This window comes from Chrysemys picta, chromosome 6 (assembly GCF_011386835.1).
Source record: "Chrysemys picta bellii isolate R12L10 chromosome 6, ASM1138683v2, whole genome shotgun sequence".
In the NCBI taxonomy this organism is placed as follows: Eukaryota; Metazoa; Chordata; order Testudines; family Emydidae; genus Chrysemys; species Chrysemys picta.
Genome location: NC_088796.1, coordinates 5,625,598 through 5,648,231, shown reverse-complemented (window position 1 = coordinate 5,648,231; position 22,634 = coordinate 5,625,598). Strand labels below are relative to the sequence as shown.

Below are 22,634 nucleotides of genomic sequence, written 5' to 3'. Positions count from 1 at the left end.
GCGATTAATTTTTTTCATCACAATTAACTCAAAAAATTGAATCGCGATTAATCAAACAGCCCTAAAAATAATACCAACACCTAGCTCCTATATAGCACTTTCCATCCACAGATCTCAAAGGAGGTCAGTATCCTCATCCCCATTTTACAGATGGGAAAACTGAGGCACAGGGAGTGGTGATGACCAACCCAAAGTCACCCAGCAGGCCAATGGCAAAGCCACGAATTGAATCCAGGTCTCCCAAGTCCCAGTTCAATGTCCTATATTATCATGTCCACACAGATTCCCTGGTAGCGGTGCTAGCAAACATGTCTCACAATGAATAGACTAGAGCGCGGGTATTGCCTGGAGGCAAACTATGTCCAGGAGGAAATGAGGTAAACTCCTTGGAAATCAGAGACCGCTACACCAAGAGATCTAAGCAATAAAACACAAAGAACCTACCTTCCCCCACCCCCAAACACCTGGGGGATTAAGACATTAAAACCTACAAGGAAAAAACAGAACAAGAAACCAGCCCACATCCCAGGCGCTTTGAGTCCCAGATAATCTGCTGCTTGGGTTCCCAGCTAACCACTCCAACGAGGAAGGCGTTCCCAGCCAGAGGGAGCTTTGGTGACTGGTCACAGGATACGGAGGCTTTCAGCTTCTGCCTCCAAACCGGCCCAGGTCAGCAGCAGCTGAAAAGCAGCTTCTCCCAACAGCTGCTGAGTGGCTGCAGTGAAACGAGGGCAAGTGGTCTCGATTTGGTTCCTAGCAAGGTAGCTGCTCTCACCCCCAAAATGGCAACCCAACCAGCCTCTGAATAGGCCGAGTCCCTGGCCTTTCCCCTCTTCCTGAGCATACACACAGGGATTGTCCAAGAGGGTTTAACTGAGGTAAACAGGACGGTACAAAGGCTTTCCTCACATGGCCTAGTCAATGCATCTGTCTCCTGCCATGGAGATCTCCCCCAATGGAGAAGTCTCCCTGGCAGCCACAGTGCTATTAGGGCCAACAGGGACAGTGATTTTTCTCTAACCTGTCCACAAGGAAGCGATGCCCATCAATCTTATTCCACAGAGCCTGCCCACCAGCCACAACAGACTCAGGCCACTTGAGTCACAGTGAGCCCCACAACTTGTGGTGGAAGGTTCCGTATACCCCATTACCAACCCCGAGCCACCCAGTCCCCACACAGCGCCACCGATTAGCAGCACCATCTGCAGGGCTCTCGCTGAGAACAAGGCAGGCCAGGATCCACTGGCGTCACCCATCTCCTCGCGGCCACACCTGAGCGAAGGGCAGCCAGAGGACGTGCTGCACGGCGCCGTGGGCTGCGCGGGGCCCCATCGACTCACCTTTGAGGTCGGCGTTCAGGTTAACAATGAGGGGGCTGTTCTTCCAGTCGAAGGCCGTGAGCAGGTGAAGGAAGCGAAGGAAGCCCACCTGAGGGGAGCTGCGGGCAAGATAGAAACCACTGTAACGGGGTGAGAGAGAATGCACCACCTGCACACAAAGGAGCTCCGAGCCAGGCACTGCAGAACCCCAGCTAGGGAAGCGAGGGAGGAACCTCCTCACGGCCAGGGACCATGGGCATTTTGGCCTCTCTGGCCCACTGAGGAGGGACCATTCATTGAAGTCAGGTGGGAGCCTCTCCCCCGGTCACATTCCTGTGACTGAAACCGGGGATGGGGCAAAACGTTCTCCTCGGTCCTCTCCATCTCCTGTGTCTGCCTCTTCCACAGAGAGGCAGTTTTGTCTAGTGGTTACAGTGGGGGGGGCTGGAGTGAGTGCCCCTCTCTTAGTGGGCAAGTCGCTTCACCTCTGTGCCTGTTTCCTTCCCCATAAAACGGGGGACTATACATGCCAGCACAAGGCAATGGACAGGCTTAATTAATGCTTGTGAAGTGCTTTGAGAGCCTCAGACAAAAGACTCCCTAGCAGTGTGTGGCATTATAAACAGCACAACTTATGGGGAGAAATCGGACCCTGCTGGGTCCTGTCGAGTCCACCTGCCCAGGGCCAGTGCAGGATTGGTCTCTATGGTACATTTACTAGTGTTTTGTTCCACCTAGTTTTAAACATGCCAAGTTTCCCCGGCTAACAAGCCAGGCTTCCGCTGCCAGCATGAAGCTCCCAACGTATGTATGGAAACCATCTCATCAACATCATAAACCCAGGAGTCCTGACACCCATGCCCGTCTAGAAGCAGGACAGGAACAGCAGATGGGAGTAACTGGGGTTCACACTGTCCCAGCCTCACATTCAGATGCGGGAAAGCGCGAGTGTGACCCTAACTGAGGATGGTTAAACCCCAGAGGAATGATTCGTACCAGGGGAACTGCACAGATGTTTATTCCCATAGCCCCTTGGTGTGACTGCATCTCCAGAGCCTCCCATCCCCGACCTGGGGCACACATCCCCCTTTCTCCCACAGCCCTTCTGCAGCCAGGCCCCTGTCTGCTGATACACCCTCATTTCTGAGCTGCAGCAGCCTGGAAGCTGGGCTCTGGGCTTCCATCCCCCCCCAGCCTTGGCTCCTGCGGTGGTACCAAGCTCGGGGATTCCTCCCCAGGCTTCCCCTCCTGGCAGCTATAGCCGGGCAACCCAGGCTCGGGGCTTCCGCCCCCTGCCAGGGTAGCCCGGGTTCAGGGCAGCCCAGGCTCGGGGCTTCCGCCCACTGCTGCAGCCAGGGGCTGGGGTCTCCACTTCTGTCCCCGCCCAGCTCCGCAAACTCAGGGCTTCCTCCTCCAGTGGCTCCCGAAATCGTGAAATTGACCAAATTTGAAAACCCTCTGGCCCTGAAGTTGACCAGAATGGACCGTGAATTTGGTAGGTCCCTACTCATCGCCCAGGGTGGCTCAGGACCAGTCACCCATGCAGCTTCTCAGGACTGAACTGGTCCCCACCTGCACTTCATTAATAAGCCACTAAAATCGCAGTGAGTGTGCTGGGGCAGACTCCCAGCCCCGCCCCCCTCCTCTCCCAGCTGCCCAGGCAGACTCCCAGCCCCGCCCCCCTCCTCTCCCAGCCCTGCCCTCGGTTCCCTCACCCAAAGCACCCCGAGAAAACAGGAGGGAGTTAATCCAACATAAAAAGCAGTGAGGCCAGGGCTCCCCGGTTCTCACCTCGGCGGGGTGAAAGGTGCTGGGTGCAGGAACAGAGATGCCGCCAGCAGATCCACGCACTCATCCGAGAGACTGTCACTCAGCAGCTGGGCGCGGACCCAGCGCTTGGCTAGCCGGGAGGCGCCGCTGAAGGCGGGGTGTTGCTGCTGGAGCCTGCAGGGAGAAGGAAGAGAAGCAACAACATGACCTCATTATCCCAGTCACCCAAGCCACCCCAATGGCCTCTGATTGCAGAGCTGTGAACGGATGGATCATTTGCTGCAAGCACTGGATTTGCTGGGGTTTTGTGGAGAGGGAAGGGGGAATGGGTCAGTCTCATTCACTCCATAGCCTTGCTGCTACAACGGCTATTACTTTGCTACTGAGCGACTGCCCAGACCCACCAGTCACCATAACTGGAGGGGAAGGTCTCTCAGATCTAGCAGAAAGCTGCCAATCAGTTCCCTACCCACAATGCACTCCTCTCTCCCTCTCCTCCCCCCCCCCAGTGCTTTGCCCGTTCCTTATAGACGTAGAGCGCTGGAGGACCAGTTCCCTACTGTGACACTGAGCCAGAAAGGGTGACGCAACTAGCAGGCTAAATGACCCAAATGCAACCTTTAAAGCCATATTAGAAACGTATGTAAATGGTAATTAGGGCTATTCCATATAAATAGCTCACGTAGCCATGTCCGATAGCCTAGAGCAAACCTACACTGTTAGAGAATTAGAGGTAACTATTAAAAGGTATTCGTATGTGTTTACTTATATCTTATTAGAGGTTAACCATGTGACCAGATGGTTCCTGTCTGTTACTATATCTATTGATTCAGAGATGAGAAGGGATTAACACCAAGATGGAACTTGAGTGTAATAATACCATTACTATAAACTTCAAAGAGAAATATAGACAAACTATCTATGAACTGCTTAATGGATAATTATCTTATGCTGATGAATGCAACTAAGTACCTGTGCATACATAGGAAATAGAAGGTTTTACCTCAAAGCTGCAATGCTTCACCCAAGGAATACCTGCTGTCAAGAGGCTATTGATAACCTGCCAGAGATCTATAAAAGAACTCTAGGGCCCTGATCCTGTATCTCAGATCTGCTTAAGCTTGGTCAGGGGAAACTTGTGTCACGAGACAGAAGCCTCCAGCTCCCGTCTGGATTGCCCTGCTATTTCCCATGGAAGAATTTGAACAAACTCTTTATATGGGCTGCCTATTCGGACTATAACCTGACGAACTAATTCTGGAAAGAAGTTTTTGCAAATCAGCAGCTCACCATCTCTACTATGAAACTGACCTAAGAACTTTATTCATATCTGTATGTACAATGATCTTTTAACCACAATACTCACACTCTCTCTCTCTCAAAATAAACCTTAGTTTCGTTAATAAGAATTGGCTGTAAGCGCGTATTTGGGTAAGATCTGAGATATTCATTGACCTGGTGGGTATTGTGTCCGATCGCTTGGGATTGGTAGGACTTTTTATAGGATGAACAAGATTTTTCATAATCCTCATCATATTTGACTTGGCTGTCTGGGTGGGAGCCCAAGGCTGGGTTGCTTTAAGGGAGTTGTGGTTTTGACTTCTGGGTAGCCAGGAAGGTACACCTCTACCCCAATATACGCTGTCCTCGGGAGCCAAAAAATCCTACCGCGTTATAGGTGAAACCACGTTATATCGAACTTGCTTTGATCCGCTGGAGCGCGCAGCCCCCCCCCGGAGCACTGCTTTACCCCATTATATCCAAATTCGTGTTATATTAGGTCACGTTATATCGGGGTAGAGGTGTATTGTAGAAGCTGTTTTGTTGCTGGCTTGGTGATCCGAATTATAACCACCACTAGTTTTGGGGATCGTCTGTCCCATTCTTTGCAGTTTGCCCTGATTAAGCAATCTCAGTGTGGCCCCTCCAGGCACCAACAGTCACACCTACCCATAATGCTCTCCTCTCTCCCTGCAGGGCATACCCTCTTCCTTACCCGTGCAGAGAGCTGGTCAGGTAGGGCAGGTGGAGCGTCTCCAGTTCCAGCTGCTGAGACTCCTCTGTGTCCCGGTACTTCAGCATCCCCTCTGGAGTGACCACCTCCTTCAGGATCTGGGGCTCCCTGTGGTAGGCCACTTGGAGGCGGAAAACATAGCCATCCTGAGAGAGGGAGGGCAGGAGAGTGAGCCACAGCGGGTGGGGGCAGGAGCCCAGAGCAACATACACAGGCTATGCCTTGAACTTGTATCCCCAAGGCAAGGATGCAGAAAAGTTACTTATAGTATCTGGAGGTTCTTGGAGATATGTCATCCCTCTCCGTTATCCACTGTGGGTACGCACGCGCTCCATGTGCCTGGAGCTGGAGAATACTGAAAGCAGCGACTACTGATCTGCATACGCACCCTGGCTCACCTGGTGCCTCCGACCAAGGAGATAAAAGGCGGGGCGACCACCTCTCCAGTTCCTTCTCCACCACGAATCACAGAAGATCCGAAGCAGAGGGGAAGGAGGGTGGGTAGTGGAACACAGAGAGGGACCACGTATCTTGAAAAACCTCCAGTTATTACAAGGTAAAATAACTTTCTTTCCTTTTTTGAGTGCTGGTCCCTCTGTGTATTCCACTGTGGGTGACGGACAAGCAGGACCCCAAAAGGAGGAGAGTGTGAGGTCGTGGATAGCAGAGCCAAATCAAGGACTACCATTCCAGAAGATGCACCAAACGGAGGAATCCGCTACCAAGACGTAGCATCTCACAAAGGTGTGAAAGCCGCTCGAGCTACCCGCCTTGCGGATATCAAGTAAAGGCGCTTACTGAAGCAATGCCATGGCCATTGCTTGCACTCTTGTGGAATGAGCTCTTCCCCCATGAGGCGGGGGGAAGACTAGACAGCCAGTGGGCTGTATTTTGCTCTGCTGAGATCCATTTGGAGATTCTTTAAGAGGAGATAGCCTGACCCTTCCCACTATGCTGACAAACAGTCTAGGAGAGTTTCTGATTGGTTTTGTTCTCTGCGAGTAAAAGGCTCAGGCTCGCTGAACATCAAGGGATTGGAACCTCCTTTCTTCTGAGGGCGTGAGAGGTTTTGGGAAGAACACAAGTAAGCGAACTGACTGATTCAGGTGACACGCAAACTGCTTTGGGGGGTGAATTCAGGGTGTAAATGTAATGAAACCTTGTCCTTATGGAATACAATGCCCCAAGCTCACCAACCCTCCTGGCTGAGGTGATGGCAACCAGGAATGCAACCTTCATGGATAGGAGAGACAAGGCGCAAGAAGCTAATGGTTCATGACAGAGATGAACAGGTCCCTGGTGGTGTTCCCACACAGAGTCAAAATATTGTTCACCAGAGTCGTGTAGGTCCCACTCACCATCAACGGCACAATGTCTGCTGAGAGAATCCACTGGCACATTCTGGTTTCCTGGGAGGCAGACTGCCAATGCACCTGCTCCACAGACTGACCGCTTCTGTGCGCAGGGGAATGGATCTCGCTCCTCCCCATTGGTTCATATGAAGGACTGTTGTGATGTTGTCCATCACCACAATGGCACAGTGACCTTGAATGAGCGGGAGAAAAGCTTTGCAAGCCTTTCGAATGGCCCGCAACTCCAGAACGTTGACGTGCACCCTGGACTCTCTAGATGTCCAGGTGCCCAATGTCACAACCCAATGGCCCTCTCCCCCTAGGGAGTCCCCTGGGAAGGTAGATCAGCACTGTATATTGCTAACGCTGTTGCAAGCATCACAAAGCATTTCGGGGAGGGTTAAAGGTGTGTGAATGGAGAGTGGAAGATTCCTTTGCAAGTTTACGAGAGGCCGATGGGGGGGACAGGGGGAAGAAAGCAGAGAACGGGTTAACTCAACGCTGCAACTAGCAAGCTCAGTCCGAAGATAAGAAGCTGACTCCAGCCCAAGGCCAGCTGCTACCTGCCAAGACAGAAAGGGAGAAGTCCAACCGTGAGAAAGGAAAGTTGTTGAACAAAATACAGGGTCCGGGAAAAGGAGCGAGACGGCGAAGGCCAGCCAGGAACAAACAGAACCGTCTCATGGCCCTGAAACCGGTGTGTTTTGGGGGAAGTTGAAGAGACCACAGAAAGCCAGTTTGGACTGTCACAAAGAGCGCCAGGAGCAGAGTTCCCTGAATGAACCCCCCCCCCCCAAGGAGCCCAGGACTTAAAACCCTCCTGAGAGCCGAAGCAACTCGGAGAGCACAGCGGATCCTTGGACGGCTTGGGCCCAGGACAGCACTCCCCATCCACCTCCACCTCCCTTCTTCTGACGTTACACCCAGACTTGGCCAGTCTAGGTCGTATGTGTGTGTGAGAATATGAAAGTAGGTTAGGGACTGGGGCATTAATGCTTTCTTTCTTCCCCTGAGAGATGTGGGAGCATTCCCAGCACTCTCTGCTGTGATTTTATTATTTTAATCAGTAAAGCTTTAACATTTAGACACTTGGTGTGCCTCGTCATCTCCTCCCCAAAAAGATCCTGTGGCCCCAGCCTGATCAACTGTGGCCCAGGCAGATTGATAACGAAAATCTGTCACACCAGCGCTAAAACAGTTGTCCTTCTGGGCTCCCCAACCCAACAGGGGTGTACTGGTAATCATCCTTCTGTCCAGAGTGGAGGCGAAGAAGGGAACATCAACACATACCCAGCGGGGATTCTTCCACCATGACAGGGATGGTATCACTTGGACAGGAACAGTCACTCTGGTGTTCACGGACTGCCGGTTTGGCAAGTATACTGTTTGAAGCCACACTTGTAGGCAACAGAGATGGCATCTTGAAAATGGCATGACATAATCGCATGAAGCCATGTGACCTAGGAGAGAGAAAAATCTTGACAGGTACTCGGGGGCTGCTTATGACCTGATCAAGAAGATTGGTCATAGCCTGAAACCTATCCCTCAGCAGGAAAGCCCTTGCTGTGACTGAATTTAAGGATGCCCCAATGAAGTCTAAAGTCCGCTTGGGGTGAGGACAGATTTTTTTTTTGGCATTTACGCTGACCCCCAAAGAGGAAAAGAGTTGCAGGATTGTCAAATGGATGCGAAAACCTCTTGGCATGACCTGGTGACAAGGAGCCAATCATCGAGGTAGAGGAAAACAGTGACACCATGGTGTCTGATACTGGCTGCTACTATAGAAAACACCTCGGTAAAAAACCGTGGAGGTGGTAGCAATGCCGAAAGGGAATACTCTGTATTGAAAGTGGTCAGAGCCCACCACGAGTCTGAGAAAGCGTCTGTGAGTGGGGTTGATGTCCATGTGAAAATAGGCATCCTTCATGTCAAGGGCAGTAAACCACATGTCCTTTTCTAAGGATGGAATTAAGGATGACACTGTGACCGTGCAAAACTTGAGTTTGACACTAAAGTGGTTGAGACGGCAGGTCGAGAATGGGTCTCCAACTGCCTAGGAAATACATCGAGCAAAAACCCCTCCCTTGGTACTGAAGAACTCACTCTATCACTCCGCACTGTAAGAGGGACTCCACTTCTCATTTGAGAACATTCTCGCACGGGTGGAGGTGGGGACGGGGGCTTTGGAGGAGGTAGGGACATACACTCCATCATATAGCCAGAATGGATGACATTCGCACGCACTTGTCCATTGTTATTACACTCCAGGTACTGAAAAAAAGAGAGCTAGACAACGACCTCCAAAGCGTGCATAGGGGGTCAGGAAGGGTAGGACTTAAGTAGTTTGCAGCCCCCATCAAAAAACAGCGCGTAGCCAAGGGCTTGGATTGGGATGAGGAACCTGCAGCCAAGCAGGACTTTTGAACCCCTGCTTCTTACGGGTTGGGTCAAAAGGTCGCTGGTGATAGAACTGTTGAACCATCGGTCTAGGTTTGTATGGTTGCCAGTGGAATTCTCTCTTTGGGGCAGGTATATATATACTCCCAAGGAGTGGAGTGCGGCCCTGGAGTCCTTTCAAGTGTGTATGGACTCGTGCGTCTCCTGATTAAACAGATGAGTCTCAAACAGTACATCCTCTACAGTGTTCTAGACCTCCCTGGGAAGCCTCAAAGCATGGAGCCATGACTCCCTGGGAGATGTATCAGCTGCATCTACCACTGATTGGAGACCAGTCCTGGCAACAAGTTTGCCTTCTTCTATGAGGGCCTGCCAACTAGCTCTGTCCTGCTGCGGAAGCCTGTCAGCAAAGTCCACGATTTTTGAGTAGTTCAGGAAGTTGTACTTAGCCATTAGCGCTTGGTAGTCGGCTGTTCTGAACTGGAGGCTAGAAGAAGAAAAGACCTTCCTTCCCAATAAGTCAAGACGCTTGCCCTCCGCATCAGTCAGGGGAGATCGTAGGTGTTGTTCCCTGGATCGCTCCTGGACCACTAAAAGAGAGTTCGGGGCAGGATGAGAGAACAGAAATCTCGCCGCTTTGGCTGGAACACAGTACCATTTCTCTGTCCTCTTGCCAGACTGCTCTAGCTGGCTCCAGCTAACGGGGAATGCTATTCGACTGGAGCCAGAGGACTGGAGGACATCCAAGAACTTGAGGTTCAGGATCCTCAATACCTTAAGAGGAATCTGCAGCTCCCCAGCAATTCTGCGAAGAAGCTCTTGGAAGTGCTGATAGTCATCAAATGGGGGTTGGAGACACTGGAGTCACCACCTCATCTGGAGATGGAGACATTGACGGCCATCTCATCAGTTCCCATGGAGCCACCAGATCAGGCACATACTCCTCAGCTGGGCCGGCGGCAGTTCCGGTTGCCCTCTCAAAGGGGAGGGAAGAGGAGACTCCCTAGCAGACCAGACCAGCACTGCAGAATGGTACTGGTCCCATAGCCCCCAGTATAACCAATAGGATGGATTGAATGAGAGTTGCGGAGGTTCCCATGGCATGGGGTACCAACAGTTCCAAGCAGGTGATGAGGTGGAGGTTTGGTCCCGAACTGGTCCAGGCCTTGTGACCAGGAAGGTGCGTCTTGGAGGAGGGACTGACAGTTCATTGGGCGATTCAGAATCTCCTGATGAGAAGAAAGCTGATTCTGGGTCCAACAGCGGTACCAACAGCGCCACAGGAGGGAAGTCATAGCCCCAAGACTATGGGATGGAATGGGAGACCAACTCCTCCCAAAGGTCAGGTCTCCTGGGGGAATCGTAACCTCTCTCGAGAGGGAGGGACCCAAAGGAGGGGAGACTTGGCCTGGGAGAAAGAATTTGTTCTCTGGAAGAGGGTAGGTCTTGGCTCTTCCTGTAGCAAGAGGGCTCCCATCTGCCCGAACCACCGGAGTCGCAGTAGAGACCGTCTGTGCCACTGCCATGGAAGACAAGGATGGTACCACAGGTAACCGATGCTCTCAGGGATCTGTCTTCCGTTGGTGGCTTGTGTTTGCAAGGTACCAGTGCTGCCGGATCACCATCTGGTGCCGGATGGGAGCCCTAGACTTGTGAGCTTTCTTGTCATGCTGCTGAGACTTAGGACATACAACGTTTTCTTGGGCTGGGCTTAGACACTTGCTCAGTTTAGCCAGGGCTGAATCAGACTGCCTTCTTCAAAGTGGATTTGGAGGAAGACTTAGTCTCATGCTTATGAGAATGCTCCCTGCTCTCCTGAGAAGACCCCAACAAGAGATCTTCAGGGGTAGAGTCCTTCGCTCCTGATTCAGAACTCATGGCAGAAGGCACCCCTTGCTGAGTCAGGTCTATGTATGGGGGGCTGCCCCAGCCTGGTCTGATCAGCCCAGAGTCCTGCGTATAGCCTACTACCAGAAACAGGGAATGGGGGTGGGGTGAGTGGAAGGAGAGCTCCCCAAGCCTGGAGAGAGTAACTAAAAAACACTAAAAATGATCAGATAAAACTTTAAAACTCAAACCTCTAAAAGCTACTTACAGCTATCTCACTCTGTGCTCACCGATAAAGGAATAAAGCTGAAGTTTCAGATACTGGACGTTATGACCAGGACCATGCGGCAACGAGAAGGAACTGGGGAGGCAGTCGGTCCACCCCGCCCTTTATCTCCTTGGTCAGAGGCACAAGGTGAGTCAGGGCACATGTGCGAACCAACAGACGCTGCTTTCAACGTTCTTCAGCTCCGGGCACATGCGTACCCACAGTGGAACACACAAAGGGACCAGCCTTCCAAGAAAAGGAGCTGCACGCCAGCCTCATGCCTGGTGGTGCCTGCGACCCGCCAGCCAGAATCCCAGCTCTGTGGCTGGCAGTGTCAGCCGCTGTACACACCCCACAGTCCCTTTGGCTCCCTCACAGGAAGCCAGGCACAAAAGATCCTTGACTCCTGAGACCAGCCCCTCAGAGAAGGATCCCTGCCTGCCCCCGCCCCAGATTCCCTTGTCTGTACCTTGTACACGTCTGTGTGAGTGGCTGCAGGCCGGCAGAGGAGTTGGTGCTGCTGGTTGAGGAGCTCGGCCAGGCGGAGGTGGAAAGCGGCTTTGACACGTTTGATGGCTTCTTTGTCCTGCGGCCACTGGCCACTCCCTTCCATGTGGCACACAACTGAGGGATTAAAGCAGCCACAGGAACATGGTGAGCCCGGGGCAGCAGTGAAAGACCAGGTCACAATGCAGAGGGCTGGGCGGCTTAGTGGCTAGAGCAAGGCACTGGGAGCCAGGACTCCTGGGTTTGGTTCCCAGCTCCAGCACAGACGCAGGACTTCACACGTAACCTTGGGCAAGTTATTCCCCTCAACCCCCCCCCGTGCCTCAGTTTCCCCTCCTTGCTAGCCTACCTTTCATTGGGGCTATATACGCCGGGCAGGGCTTCTGAGCCAATGGAAGCAGCGACTCCTTATCCTTGATCCTCATGTGGTACGAATAATCCGGTTTCATGGGGGTTGGAGGGAAGACCTAGGACACAGCCAGACTGGAGTTTAATGGGGTGATATTGGAGAAAGCGGGGTGCACCCAGCGAGGCAGCACGTCCCTCCCAAACACGGTGCCATACTCGTGCCGACCATCGCAGCCAGCAAGAGCACGGCCACGCAAGCAGCCGTGTGCATGACACCAGCACCGCACCGGTCAAGCCTCGTGCTCCAGGGAACAGGTGGGTCATCGGCTGGGGAAGCTGCACAGGAGAAAAGCCACTGGGTCTGTTCCTCCGTGGCAGCTCCTAGGATGCTTGTGAGCGAGCGTACGTACAGCGCCCAACGCAGTGGAGCCTTCTCCCCGACCGGGGCCTAGGAGAATTACTGCAGTACAAATAACAGAACCAGGAGGAGACAATTCCCTATCACGGTACAGTCAGGGCACCATTCCCAGAGCTCCCAAGGTGCTGGATCGCCCACCCCTGCGGTGCCACCATCCAAACTCCAGCCGCCCAGGGCTGGCTTGGGGCCTAGTGCTCCCTATGGCCACATGCAAGACCCAGGTTGGCCTCCTGAACCAGCTCTTCCGCTCCCTGGGGCAGGGACTGGGGAGTGCTGTGAAGGCCGGGGGCTCAGCCCCTGGAAGGGAGAAGGGGACCAAGTGCTGCTCCCTAGCAAGGCTGGCTCCTCCGCCCAGGCTGGGTCTGAAGCGACAGCCGCAGCCTCAAGCCCCTTCCAGTACCTCACAGCAGCCATTCCCTGCCCCCAGCCTTCCACTACCAGCTCCTGTCTCCATCACACGTAGCTCCTCACCATGGGTAGGATGTTACCCAGCCCCCCCATGCTGAGCCTGCTGGGGGTGAAGGGGGCACAGTCATTCCCATCGCCCCCCACGTTAGACTCACGTCGGTGTATCTGAGGGCCGGGTGGGTCCCCTGCACGGCCGTCACCATCAGCGGCAGCCCCTCCAGGTTCCAGAGCTTGCGGCTCAAGTCGTCGTAGGAACGGACGATGCTGACCATGGCCTCCTCCCCAGTCCCTGCGGGCTGAGAACACCCCAGACGGTCAGATGGCGGTGCTCAGTCCCCCGCCACCCCTTTGTAAGTGCAGGTGCAACGGAACCAACCAGGGACCCCTGCCCTCCACCAGGCTGGCATCCTCAACCCTCCTGCAGCTTCTCCCACTGCGCAGCTCTGCCAACTGACCCGTTCCCCCACCAACTTCTGCATCCTGCCAAGTGCAATCACCAGGACACCACCACCAGGGACAGCGGGAGCAGTCTGCATACCGGCAGCTGCTCTCTGCCACCACAGGGAGGGAGAGGAGTACAAGGAGCCAAGCGCAGCGCTGCTGTGGGCTGTTCAACAGTTGCCATGTCCCACCCCAGAAGTGGCTTTTTTCAGTGGCAGGGGAAGACATCCCTATAAAAGGCACTAAAGGAAGCACAAAGAATTATACTGTACACGCTAAGGGAGAAGCTGAGGAAGTAGCAAGGCGCGCACACACACACACACACACACACACACACACACACACTGTCCAGGGCAATGCAACATAGGTGCAAATAAGGGCAAAGCTGCCAGGGAGAGGCACTGAATCATGGAGAAGGGAGGCACCAGTCCCTCCCGCTGCACAGCTCGGCCGTTGCGTTCCATTCCGGGTACCACACCACTCGAGACAGTCACTAAGGGGGCGCTGCTCAGGGAAGAGCAACATCCGACGAGGGGGCTGACAGGTGGGACGGACAAGAGCCCAGCCTGCACGGCTTGGCAAAGCAACGACTAACGAGACAGGCATCTGCAGAGTGTAACACCGAGGAGGGAGAGGAAATGTCGAGGGTGCCTAGACAGCCCAGTGATGGGCACATAGTCAGCATAGAGGAGAGAGGGATTTCCGTCCATCGCCCTCAGGAGAGGGCCTGGACCAAACAAAACAACAGGACCAGATTTCAAGGACGCAGCTCAGAGGGACCGTGCAGATCGACAGCTATAGGATGCCTGATTTTTATGGGAGAGCAGCAGTGCCCTCTGCAGGACCAGTTGGTAATTGCCGATTAAAGTCTTTAAAAGGCTGCCCCAACAAAGGGTAGCAGGACGGTTTGATCACCCTCTCTCCGCTGTCTCCCTCTCATTGCCCAATCTTCCCAAAGTCCCCTGGCCTGGCTAGCAGGGGACATGCAAATAGGCAATACAGAGCCATAGCCTCGGAGGATATGTCTACACTGTAACAAAACGCTTGCGGCACCAAATCTCAGAGCCCGGGTTAGATGGCGCTGGGCTAGCGAGCTAAAAATTGCCGTGTCGACTTTCGGGCTCAGGCTGGAGCCCGGGCTCTGAGACCCACCCCCTTCGCAGTCCAAGCCCAAATGTCTAAATGGCAATTTTTAGCTCTGTAGGCAAAGCCTGAGTCAGCCGACCCAGGCCAGCCACGGCTGTGCTGAGGGGCTCTTATCCCAGGCAGTGCAACAGGCTTGAAGGCCACGCTAAACGGGAATCACTGGCCTGGGTTAAGCAGCAGGTCAGAGCAGATGATTATCACTGTACCTTCTGGCCTTACTGGCTAGGAAACCCTGCACCTCAAGACCCTCCCCGCCCTGCCCTTGCTTCCAGGCCCCATTTTGGATTCCTTCCTGCTCAGCTCCCAGAGGCAGCACTCGTAGATGAAAGTTACTGGAGCGTCTGTGCACAACCCTTGCAGCTCCTCGAATCCAGGCCCCAGCGTGCGAGAGCTATTCTCAATCCTGGCGCTAGCCTGCCATCCCAACTGCTCCCTGCCAGAGAGGGGGGACATAAAGATCAGGCCACAGAACAGGTCTGGAGGCTTGGCTCAGGGTGTGGATTGGGTTTCTTTCCAACGCTGATCCAAGTTGTCTTTGGACGAGGCAGAGGAATACGCTGTCCGGTTTATCGGGTGACAAAACTGACCCACTTTACGGTGGTTTCCCATCCCAAGTGGGACACTGTAAAAGCCTCCTTCCCGCACAGGACACAGCTTAGGTCGGAGGAAACATTAGCAGCGCTCAGAGAGCCGCCCCCAAGGAGGATGGAAAGGGCAACACGGATCCCTCTCAGCGCTACGGCTCCTTACGCTGAAAAGCGCCAAAGCCACCTGGAGACGTTTTCTCACAGAAGACTGTGGGCCATGGGCAGCATCTAAGGGAAGCCACAGAACAAGCCACAGCAGGACCTGGGCAGCATTATGAGCTCACGGGCAAGGAGTAAGGCTAAGATTTTGTCCTGGTTATTTTTAGTAAAAAAGTCAGGGACAGGTCACGGGCAATAAACAAAAATTCACGGAAGCCCGTGACCTGTCCCTGACTTTTACTGAAAATAACCAGGACAAAATGGAGCCCCGGGGGCCTCCGCCACCCATCGCGACTGTGAGGTGTGGGGGCCTCCACCGGCTGACAGCTCCAGCTCCACCACCCCAGGGCTGAAGCAGAAAATGTCATGGAGGTCTCTGGAAATCACAGAATCTGTCATCTCCATGACATAATCTTAGCCTTAGCGATAAAACAAACAGTTCTGTGCAAATCTGCTTTGGATTATGGAAGTTAGAGATGGGTCCCATCAAATCCATCCCCCAGAGTCATGGCAGGACCGCTTCCAACGGTGCTTTTATAGCTTTTAAGGCAAGCAGTAGGGCTGGGTGAAAGTTTTCCATCTAAACTGTTTTTCAACAGAAAATTTGATTTTTGATTAAAAGATGTTTTTTCACAAAAAGCGTCTGCTTTCTGTGGAAAATTTCAAATTCTGATAACAAAAATCAAACACCCCAAAATCAAGTTATTCTGTCTAAAACCTGAAATATTTCTATTTAGATATCCTACATCAAGAGAGTTTGGTGCCTCATGGGAGTTGTAGTTTGGTTTCCTCATGTGCCCGTTCTCCTCTAGGGGCTGGGCTCCGCAGCCGGGCTACATCTCCCAAGGACTCCCATGATGAGGAGAGATAGGGAGACTGGGAGGTGCACAAGGAGCAGGGACATGGTGAGATTACATAGCTCCTTAAAGGTGAAGATGAGGCACTTGGCTTGGATGGGGGCACAGACAGGGAGCCAGCAGGAGGTTGGAGGATGGGAGAGAGGGGACTGAACAGCTGGAGAGGACGTTAGCAGCAGAATCCTGGAGGGTGTGGAGGGGAAGGAAAGGAGGTCACAGGAACCAGAGCAAGGCAAGCTAATCGCAGACCTGGAGAGAACAGAGGAAAGGGGAAGAGGTGACAGGGAGCCCCACGGCTGGAAAAGCCGGAAGGTTCTGGGTCAGGATCGAGGGCGACAGGAGGCGGTGTTTGCGTGGGGAGCCTCAGGGCTGGAATAGCAGAGGAACTGCAGGAAAGGATTATAAGTCAGCCACAGAGCCAGTGAATTTGCTGCACCGGCTCAGGGCCTCACTGAGTGTTCAGACAGGTACATTTCCTGTTGTGGAAGCAGAGAAAAGAACTGACAGAAGGAAACTGCAATGCATGACGTTTGTTAGCAAGAGTCAGGCTAACTGTAACCCTGTTAACGCGAGATTTGTAGAAGCGAGGATTGTGTGAGGCGGGTGAGAAAGAACTGTGTAAGAAGTCATGATGACCTCAGCATAGATAAAGTGTAGAAGACCTTGTGTAGATAAGGAATAGAAAATAATTGTATGTTGGCAAGAGTCAAAACAACTGAGGAAATGAGATATCAAGATGGCCTATGTATAAACAAAAATGCTGCTGTCCCTCATTATTTTTGTAATGAAAGGTATAAATGCTTGCTGTAATTGTTTACCTGTTGAGAGACCTGCTTAGCTCTCTCCCTCTGCGCAATTGTGAGAGTTAATAAAGCATCTGACTTGCTATACCTAAACAAATAGTGAGAACTCTGTTTTTCTCCGACAATTTGGGGGCTCGTCCGGGATGGCAACGCCCGCAGAGGCACCGGCAGCTGCTACGGATCGTTCCCCTTTGAACCCCATGGCGCCACAATAGAGGTAGGAGACCTTTTGAAATCTCTATTGGGGTGTCGGAGGAGGACTGTCCGTGGGGCCGTCTGCCCCCGTTGGGCTCACGCCATCCGAACTTATTGACTGTGCAGCAAGGTCAGATGCTGAGCGGCGTAATAGGGGAATTGTTTGCCGCCCCCTGTAAGCATATGCTAGGTGCATAGGGTTTGCACCTGTGTTGAGGGGTTGTTACCACCTCAAGAGGGGTTTTTACCGCCTCAAGTGATGCATCGTGGTACTTGGGAATAGTACCTGGAGGTACTCAGGAGTAGTACCTGGTAGAAGGCCTTGGTGTGTGTGTGTGTGTGTGTGTGTGTACACAGTGTGAATTGAGTGTTACCGGAAGACGCCCAGAGTACTCTGCGAAGTCTTTTGGCTCGTGACCAGAACTACTCTAACGCAAGCCCGGTAACTAGAGGATCTTTTAGGAGATCCGACCCATGTAGGTTGACTCGGCCTGGCATCGTCCGGCGAGGAGGCTACCTGGGTCTAGGAGTGTGTGCACCCATCTTCCCTCCCCTTTTCCTCTCCGTGTGAGCCACTGACAGTCTGACCATCTCACTGGATGCAACAGAGTAAGCGGCGCTTTCTCTCTGAGATTAGCCGACGCTCTTTGCTGAAGGGAGGTGTAGGGGGTCATGGCTATCCTCGTTAGTCACTCCTGTGTGAATACCCTGTAGGGAGAGTCCTTAGTTTATGAACCGCTAGCGCGGACAGGGCATCCTTCCCCTTTGAGTGTGTGATTGGAAAAATGGGTGGGGGACAGTCTAAGTCTTCCCTCTCACCCCCTAAGGGTACCCCAGCTTATTTCATGTATGTACATTATGGTACTAAAACCTGCAGGTATTTAGAAAATTGAAATCATTACACGCGTGAAAATTCATCTAAACAATGCCCACTAGAAGGTACCTTCAATCTAGATAAGATCATACATCTCAGAGGAGCTTTTAATCACAAAAAAAAGCCTCTGACACACAATGGGAGCAATTTGTCTATTGAGGAAAGGAACGGGTTAATTTGAAATTCAGCTTGGTCCAGAGATAAAGAGAAAGTTAATCTGCGTTCAAGGTCAAGAATCAATGCAGACCAGGCTAAGTACAAAGAAAAACTGCTTTCGGCCCCAGCTGACTGTGAAAAAATATAGACATAGTCAAACCAAAGGCAATACAAGTTACAGTGCTGAGATTACATTTGCAGAGCTTAACTGTCCAGTGAGATCCAACAGTCTGCCTTTGCGACCCTGGAGCCGGCGTGGTTTGGGGAAGCTGAAGAAACCACAGGCAGCCGGCCTGGACTGGAATCACTGAAAAGACGCCCCAGGAGACCTCAGGGTGTAAAAGAACTGCCCTCCCAAGAGAGGAAGCAAGTTGGAGATTGCACAGCACCTTCTCTGAACGTTATACACAGACGTGGCCAGTCTGGACGTACGTGTGTGAGTATGAAAGTGTGCCTACTCTCAGCCGCAGTAAGTCTGAGAACCGGAGAGGGATTTAGCATTCCTCTTTCCACCCCGGCTGACCGGGAAGGGTGTCAGGTGGATCTACCCCAGTCGTAGCAGGACTGGGCAATAGAGAAGTTGGAGAAAAGGGAAGAGTTGTTTACTTGATAACTAGAATTGAGCAATTAAGAGCATAGATCATGAACCAGGCAGCAGCTCAAACCTACGCCCAGGGCAAGTTGCAAGCCTTGAGACAGGACTTCCAGGCAGAAAAGGAAGCACTGGCTAAGCAAGTACCGGTCCTTCAGGGACTTGTCAGAATTTAACCATTTGTGTTTGCATATGCTGTAAGAGCAGTGTGTTTGCCACAAGAGAAAATTGAATAGTTAAATGCCAATGGGTCATGCGTTTTGCCCAAGTGGCAAGCCTCACGAGGGAGGACTCGGGTAGCCTTGTGAGTAAGAATGTTTAAGAGAAGAGACCAGGAAGGCTAGTTGAGAAGCCCACCCTCCTATCTAAATTGGTAGTGAAAAAGCTGGTGCCCATGGAAGGGACGGTTCAGCGAGAAAAGCAGGATCGGGCCCAAGCGGGCAGGCAATAGATAGAGAGATTGGAGAACAGGTTGGAAACTTTGAGGGCATAGTGGAAGGAAAGGAGTAAGTAATTATAAGCATGGGGATTTCAAATCCCCAGGATAATAATTGAAATGGTAAAATGTGTGTAAGACAGAGTCTTTGTACCAAGGTGCAAGGCTCTCCTTTCTTCTGCTGAATAAAGCAACTCTTCCTTATCCCTGTCTGGCTGTTATTGGCTCTCAGCTAGGTGGACCCGATATTTTGGTGACAGTTACTGGCGACTCCGGTTAATGAATTTCTGTCTTATACATTTAGGTGTTAGGTGTGTGGATGGAACTGAGCCTCTCATTCGTAATTCCTCAGAGTGGAAGCCATCGCGTGCAATGAAGCTCTGAGGTTGAATTGGGATCCTTCTGTCCCGTCCCCTGTAGCGGTCAGTATTAGTAGAAATTCCTGTAATAGGATCCTATTAGGCCATAATTCCCTCTGTTCTCTGTGTAATTCTCTGTTAGAGTATCAGAAGGCAGATGGGTGGGTCTCTGGTAAAACCCTCTAAGGATAGCCCTTTGAATTATATGTTAAGTAAATGGCCTTTACCCGGTGTTCAGGAAAGAATAAAGATTTGAATTTGTTTTTGGGTAACAAAATAGCAGATAAAAGATCTGGTAAAAAGAGAGAGAAGGACAGTGCCCCTGGCTCTGTGTGGTCGAGCTGTCACTTTACTAGGGGTGCATGGAGATTTTGTAAGCACAAAAGAAACAGTTATACCTTGTGTAGCAATTGATGTGGCTAGTGTTGTGGAAATTGAATTGTGGATAGGATGTACATTTTCCCCAGAACATGTGCAGTGTATATTGTAGCAGAGGTAAAAGAAATGCAAACCTACCAATATAGGTTGTGTTTTCTCTTTTCAGATCACTGGGTGTTTGAAAGCAGGAGTTAGAAGTAAAAGGCAATCAAAAGTCTGGGAAAGTTAATTGTGTCCCTTTTTACATAAGAATTTTTAAGCTGTGGATAGCTTTGAATCTGGAAACAAGCCAGAAAGCATCTGTATTAATGCAATTTTCTAACTAATAAGGTAGAAGCCACTGAAACCTGGGCTGCCTATGAAACAAATACAAGGAAATATGGGATAATTCCTCTGTTTTGTCTAAAATCAACAAGAGTATGTGTATATAAAGGAAATATTTTAAGCAATGACTGACTACCCAGAAGGGGTAGACCTCTGTTCTTTTGTCTTTCAGATCATCAGAGAAAACGGATGCCAGCTGAACAGCATTCAATGTACCATGCATTTACTGGTACAATAGGAATTATTTTTGTGTTCTTTGTCCTGTCTTGTGGTGTTTGTCTTGTGGCCAAAATTGTTGGGTTTAATATTTTCATAAGACCGTCTAGTTCAAAATTAAATAGAAGGGTTAAATCAAAAAGCAGATACTTGTTTTTATTCAACTTGGAATACAAAAAGTGTTTGGATAAATCAGGAAAATGTGATATACTAAAGTCTAATACAGTTGCTTAAGTAAGAAAAAGAAACTTCATTGGCCAGATTTTTTTTTAATTGAAAAAATTGTTGTTAAAATTTGCATACCAACAGTCTTTGGAAGCAAGGACATGGAAGGTTAACCCACTCCCCATATTGCCCATGGGATCCTTCTGGCTACTTCAGATTTCTAGCCAGAGGGCTGGGGAGGGAGGAAAGCTATTGGACACCTGAGGTTGTACCGAATGGACTCCTCAAAAGTGGGTGTGCTTGTCCTGGTTTGTTGCTCCAAAGCTCTGTAATAAAGTTATTTTACTGGAAGGGTGTACATGGCATACATTGAATAATAAGACTAATGTACTGTATAATGGCAATGTGTATGTGTTCATTGTTGGGAAAAGGTGTATGAGTGAAGAGTGGAAGTTTCCTTTGTAGGTTAAAAGAAGCCAAGAAGGGGAGAAGGAAAAAGAACAGAATGAGTTAACTGAGGAAAAATAGCTAGCAAGCTCAGTCCAAAGATAAGATGCTGGCACCATCCAAGGACACTGCCCACAGCTAAGACTTGGCTGATAGCCAAGAAAAGGGGGGCCTGAATGTGCCCAAGCAACTATGAGATCTGCAAAACACTGCCAGGCATTAATGAAATGTGTTAGGTTTCTTTTCTCACAGATAAAAGAAGTACTACCCAAAGACCCTAGCAGCCCTGCCATTCATTGAAACAAGGAGACTGAGTCTACGTAAAGTCCATCAACGAAAGACTGCTTTGGCTCCACACTGGAAAGGCCCTTTCCAAGTCCTGTTCACCACCACCACCACTGTGAAGTGCCAAGGACTACCTGCCTGGACCCATGCTTCTCACTGTAAAAAGACCCCTCCACCTCGGGAGGACTCTCCGACTGATGATAAGCCTATTTCTCCTTCTAGCTCTGCTGTGTCTTCTGGACAGCAGGAAAAAGAAAGAAAGAAAAAAAAGACAAGGTGAAGTGCTAGTAACCTCTCCCTTGTCCACTGACAGACCTACTGTGCCTCTGGATTTTTCTAGAAGAAGCAAAACCATTACAGGGTGATGTGCTAGTAACCTCTCCCCTGTATGATGCTAAACCACACTGTTTCAGGAAAGGAGAAGAAGGAACACTTGCTTAATTGAAACCACAAAGTCCAGGGATTCCTGACTACAAGAGACATTAAGAACTGACCCTGGTGAAGAAACAAAGAATTATACACTGGCAGGAAGAAACTTGTGGGACCCATGCTTGGGAACGTGGTATTGATTGGATTTTGGGGTTTATTCTACAGGCTGCGCCCTGTGTTTTGGATAAGTCCTTCAGCATGTATTGCCCTCCCTAATTGGATTTTAAATGATAAGTACCAAAGGCACCTTGTTGCCATTGTCCCTGCCATCTCCTCCATTACACTATTACCCCTGTAACACATCCAAATACAGACAATGCCATATATTTGATAAAACCAATGACTAAGGCCTTCACACTTTAGTGATTTATTTAAATATTGTTTGAAAAAATATATTTTTAAGGTTCAGGATATCCCATATAAGCGAACAATTGAATGGATCAGTGGAGATAAAAGTATATGATATCACTACCAGTGAACCCCAAGAATTTATAATTGCTCACAGGGGGCTGCCATTAGATTAGCACAACAGAGGGTTTAAGTTATTTCCTCTAGAAAGAAAAGTGACTTGACCGGATCCCTATGGGATGGGGCCAAAAGTGCAGCAGCAGTTTGGAATATTTTTAAGAACCAAGAACATGATGAGAAATTGGGGCACAGCTAACCCAGGTACAGGCTGGAATTGGTGAGTTACATGTTATCTCCGCCCTTAGTTCTATGACCCAGAAGTTGCTGACAGAGATGATATTGAATATCACTGAGGCTGGGAAGGCATTGCAGTGGGATCTAGCATGTTCAGAAATTCAGGATTTCCTGAATGACCAGCTAATGGCCATTCGGAATGATCTAGAGCATCAGGCTTGGCCCACTGCCCTTACAGACACGTCAGGAGTACCATCTGATCTGTGGCCATGGAGACATACTTGGAAACTTTCTGGGTGGAAGTGTGGACGTTCTCAGTGCTCCTTCCAAGCATATGGACCGGTTCAGGGGGTGTGGGCTCCCACATACCGAATCCTGCCGGGTCCATGGGGAGGATGCATGTGGGATTGGGTAATTCACCGAGACATCTGGGAAATTAGACCTCCTGGTATGCCCAATCGATTTTTAGTCAGTGCTCCTGGGATTACATCTGACATTTGGATGGGGTTAGGGAG

At 50.9% G+C, this 22,634-nt stretch overlaps 1 protein-coding gene across 3 annotated transcripts in view; it reads right to left on the bottom strand.

Moving 5' to 3' along the window:
• The window catches only part of NOL6 (nucleolar protein 6), a 74,057-nt gene that overhangs the window by 33,395 nt on the left and 18,028 nt on the right, over positions 1-22,634 (bottom strand). For all 3 annotated transcript variants that reach the window (XM_008166366.4, XM_065598672.1, XM_065598671.1), the window contains exons 16-21: positions 12,784-12,924; positions 11,804-11,921; positions 11,417-11,571; positions 5,086-5,249; positions 3,111-3,263; positions 1,341-1,438 (exon numbers count right to left, since the gene is read on the bottom strand). In XM_008166366.4, coding sequence (XP_008164588.2) covers positions 1,341-1,438; positions 3,111-3,263; positions 5,086-5,249; positions 11,417-11,571; positions 11,804-11,921; positions 12,784-12,924 — 829 coding nt within the window. The remainder of the gene's footprint in view (positions 1-1,340; positions 1,439-3,110; positions 3,264-5,085; positions 5,250-11,416; positions 11,572-11,803; positions 11,922-12,783; positions 12,925-22,634) is intronic.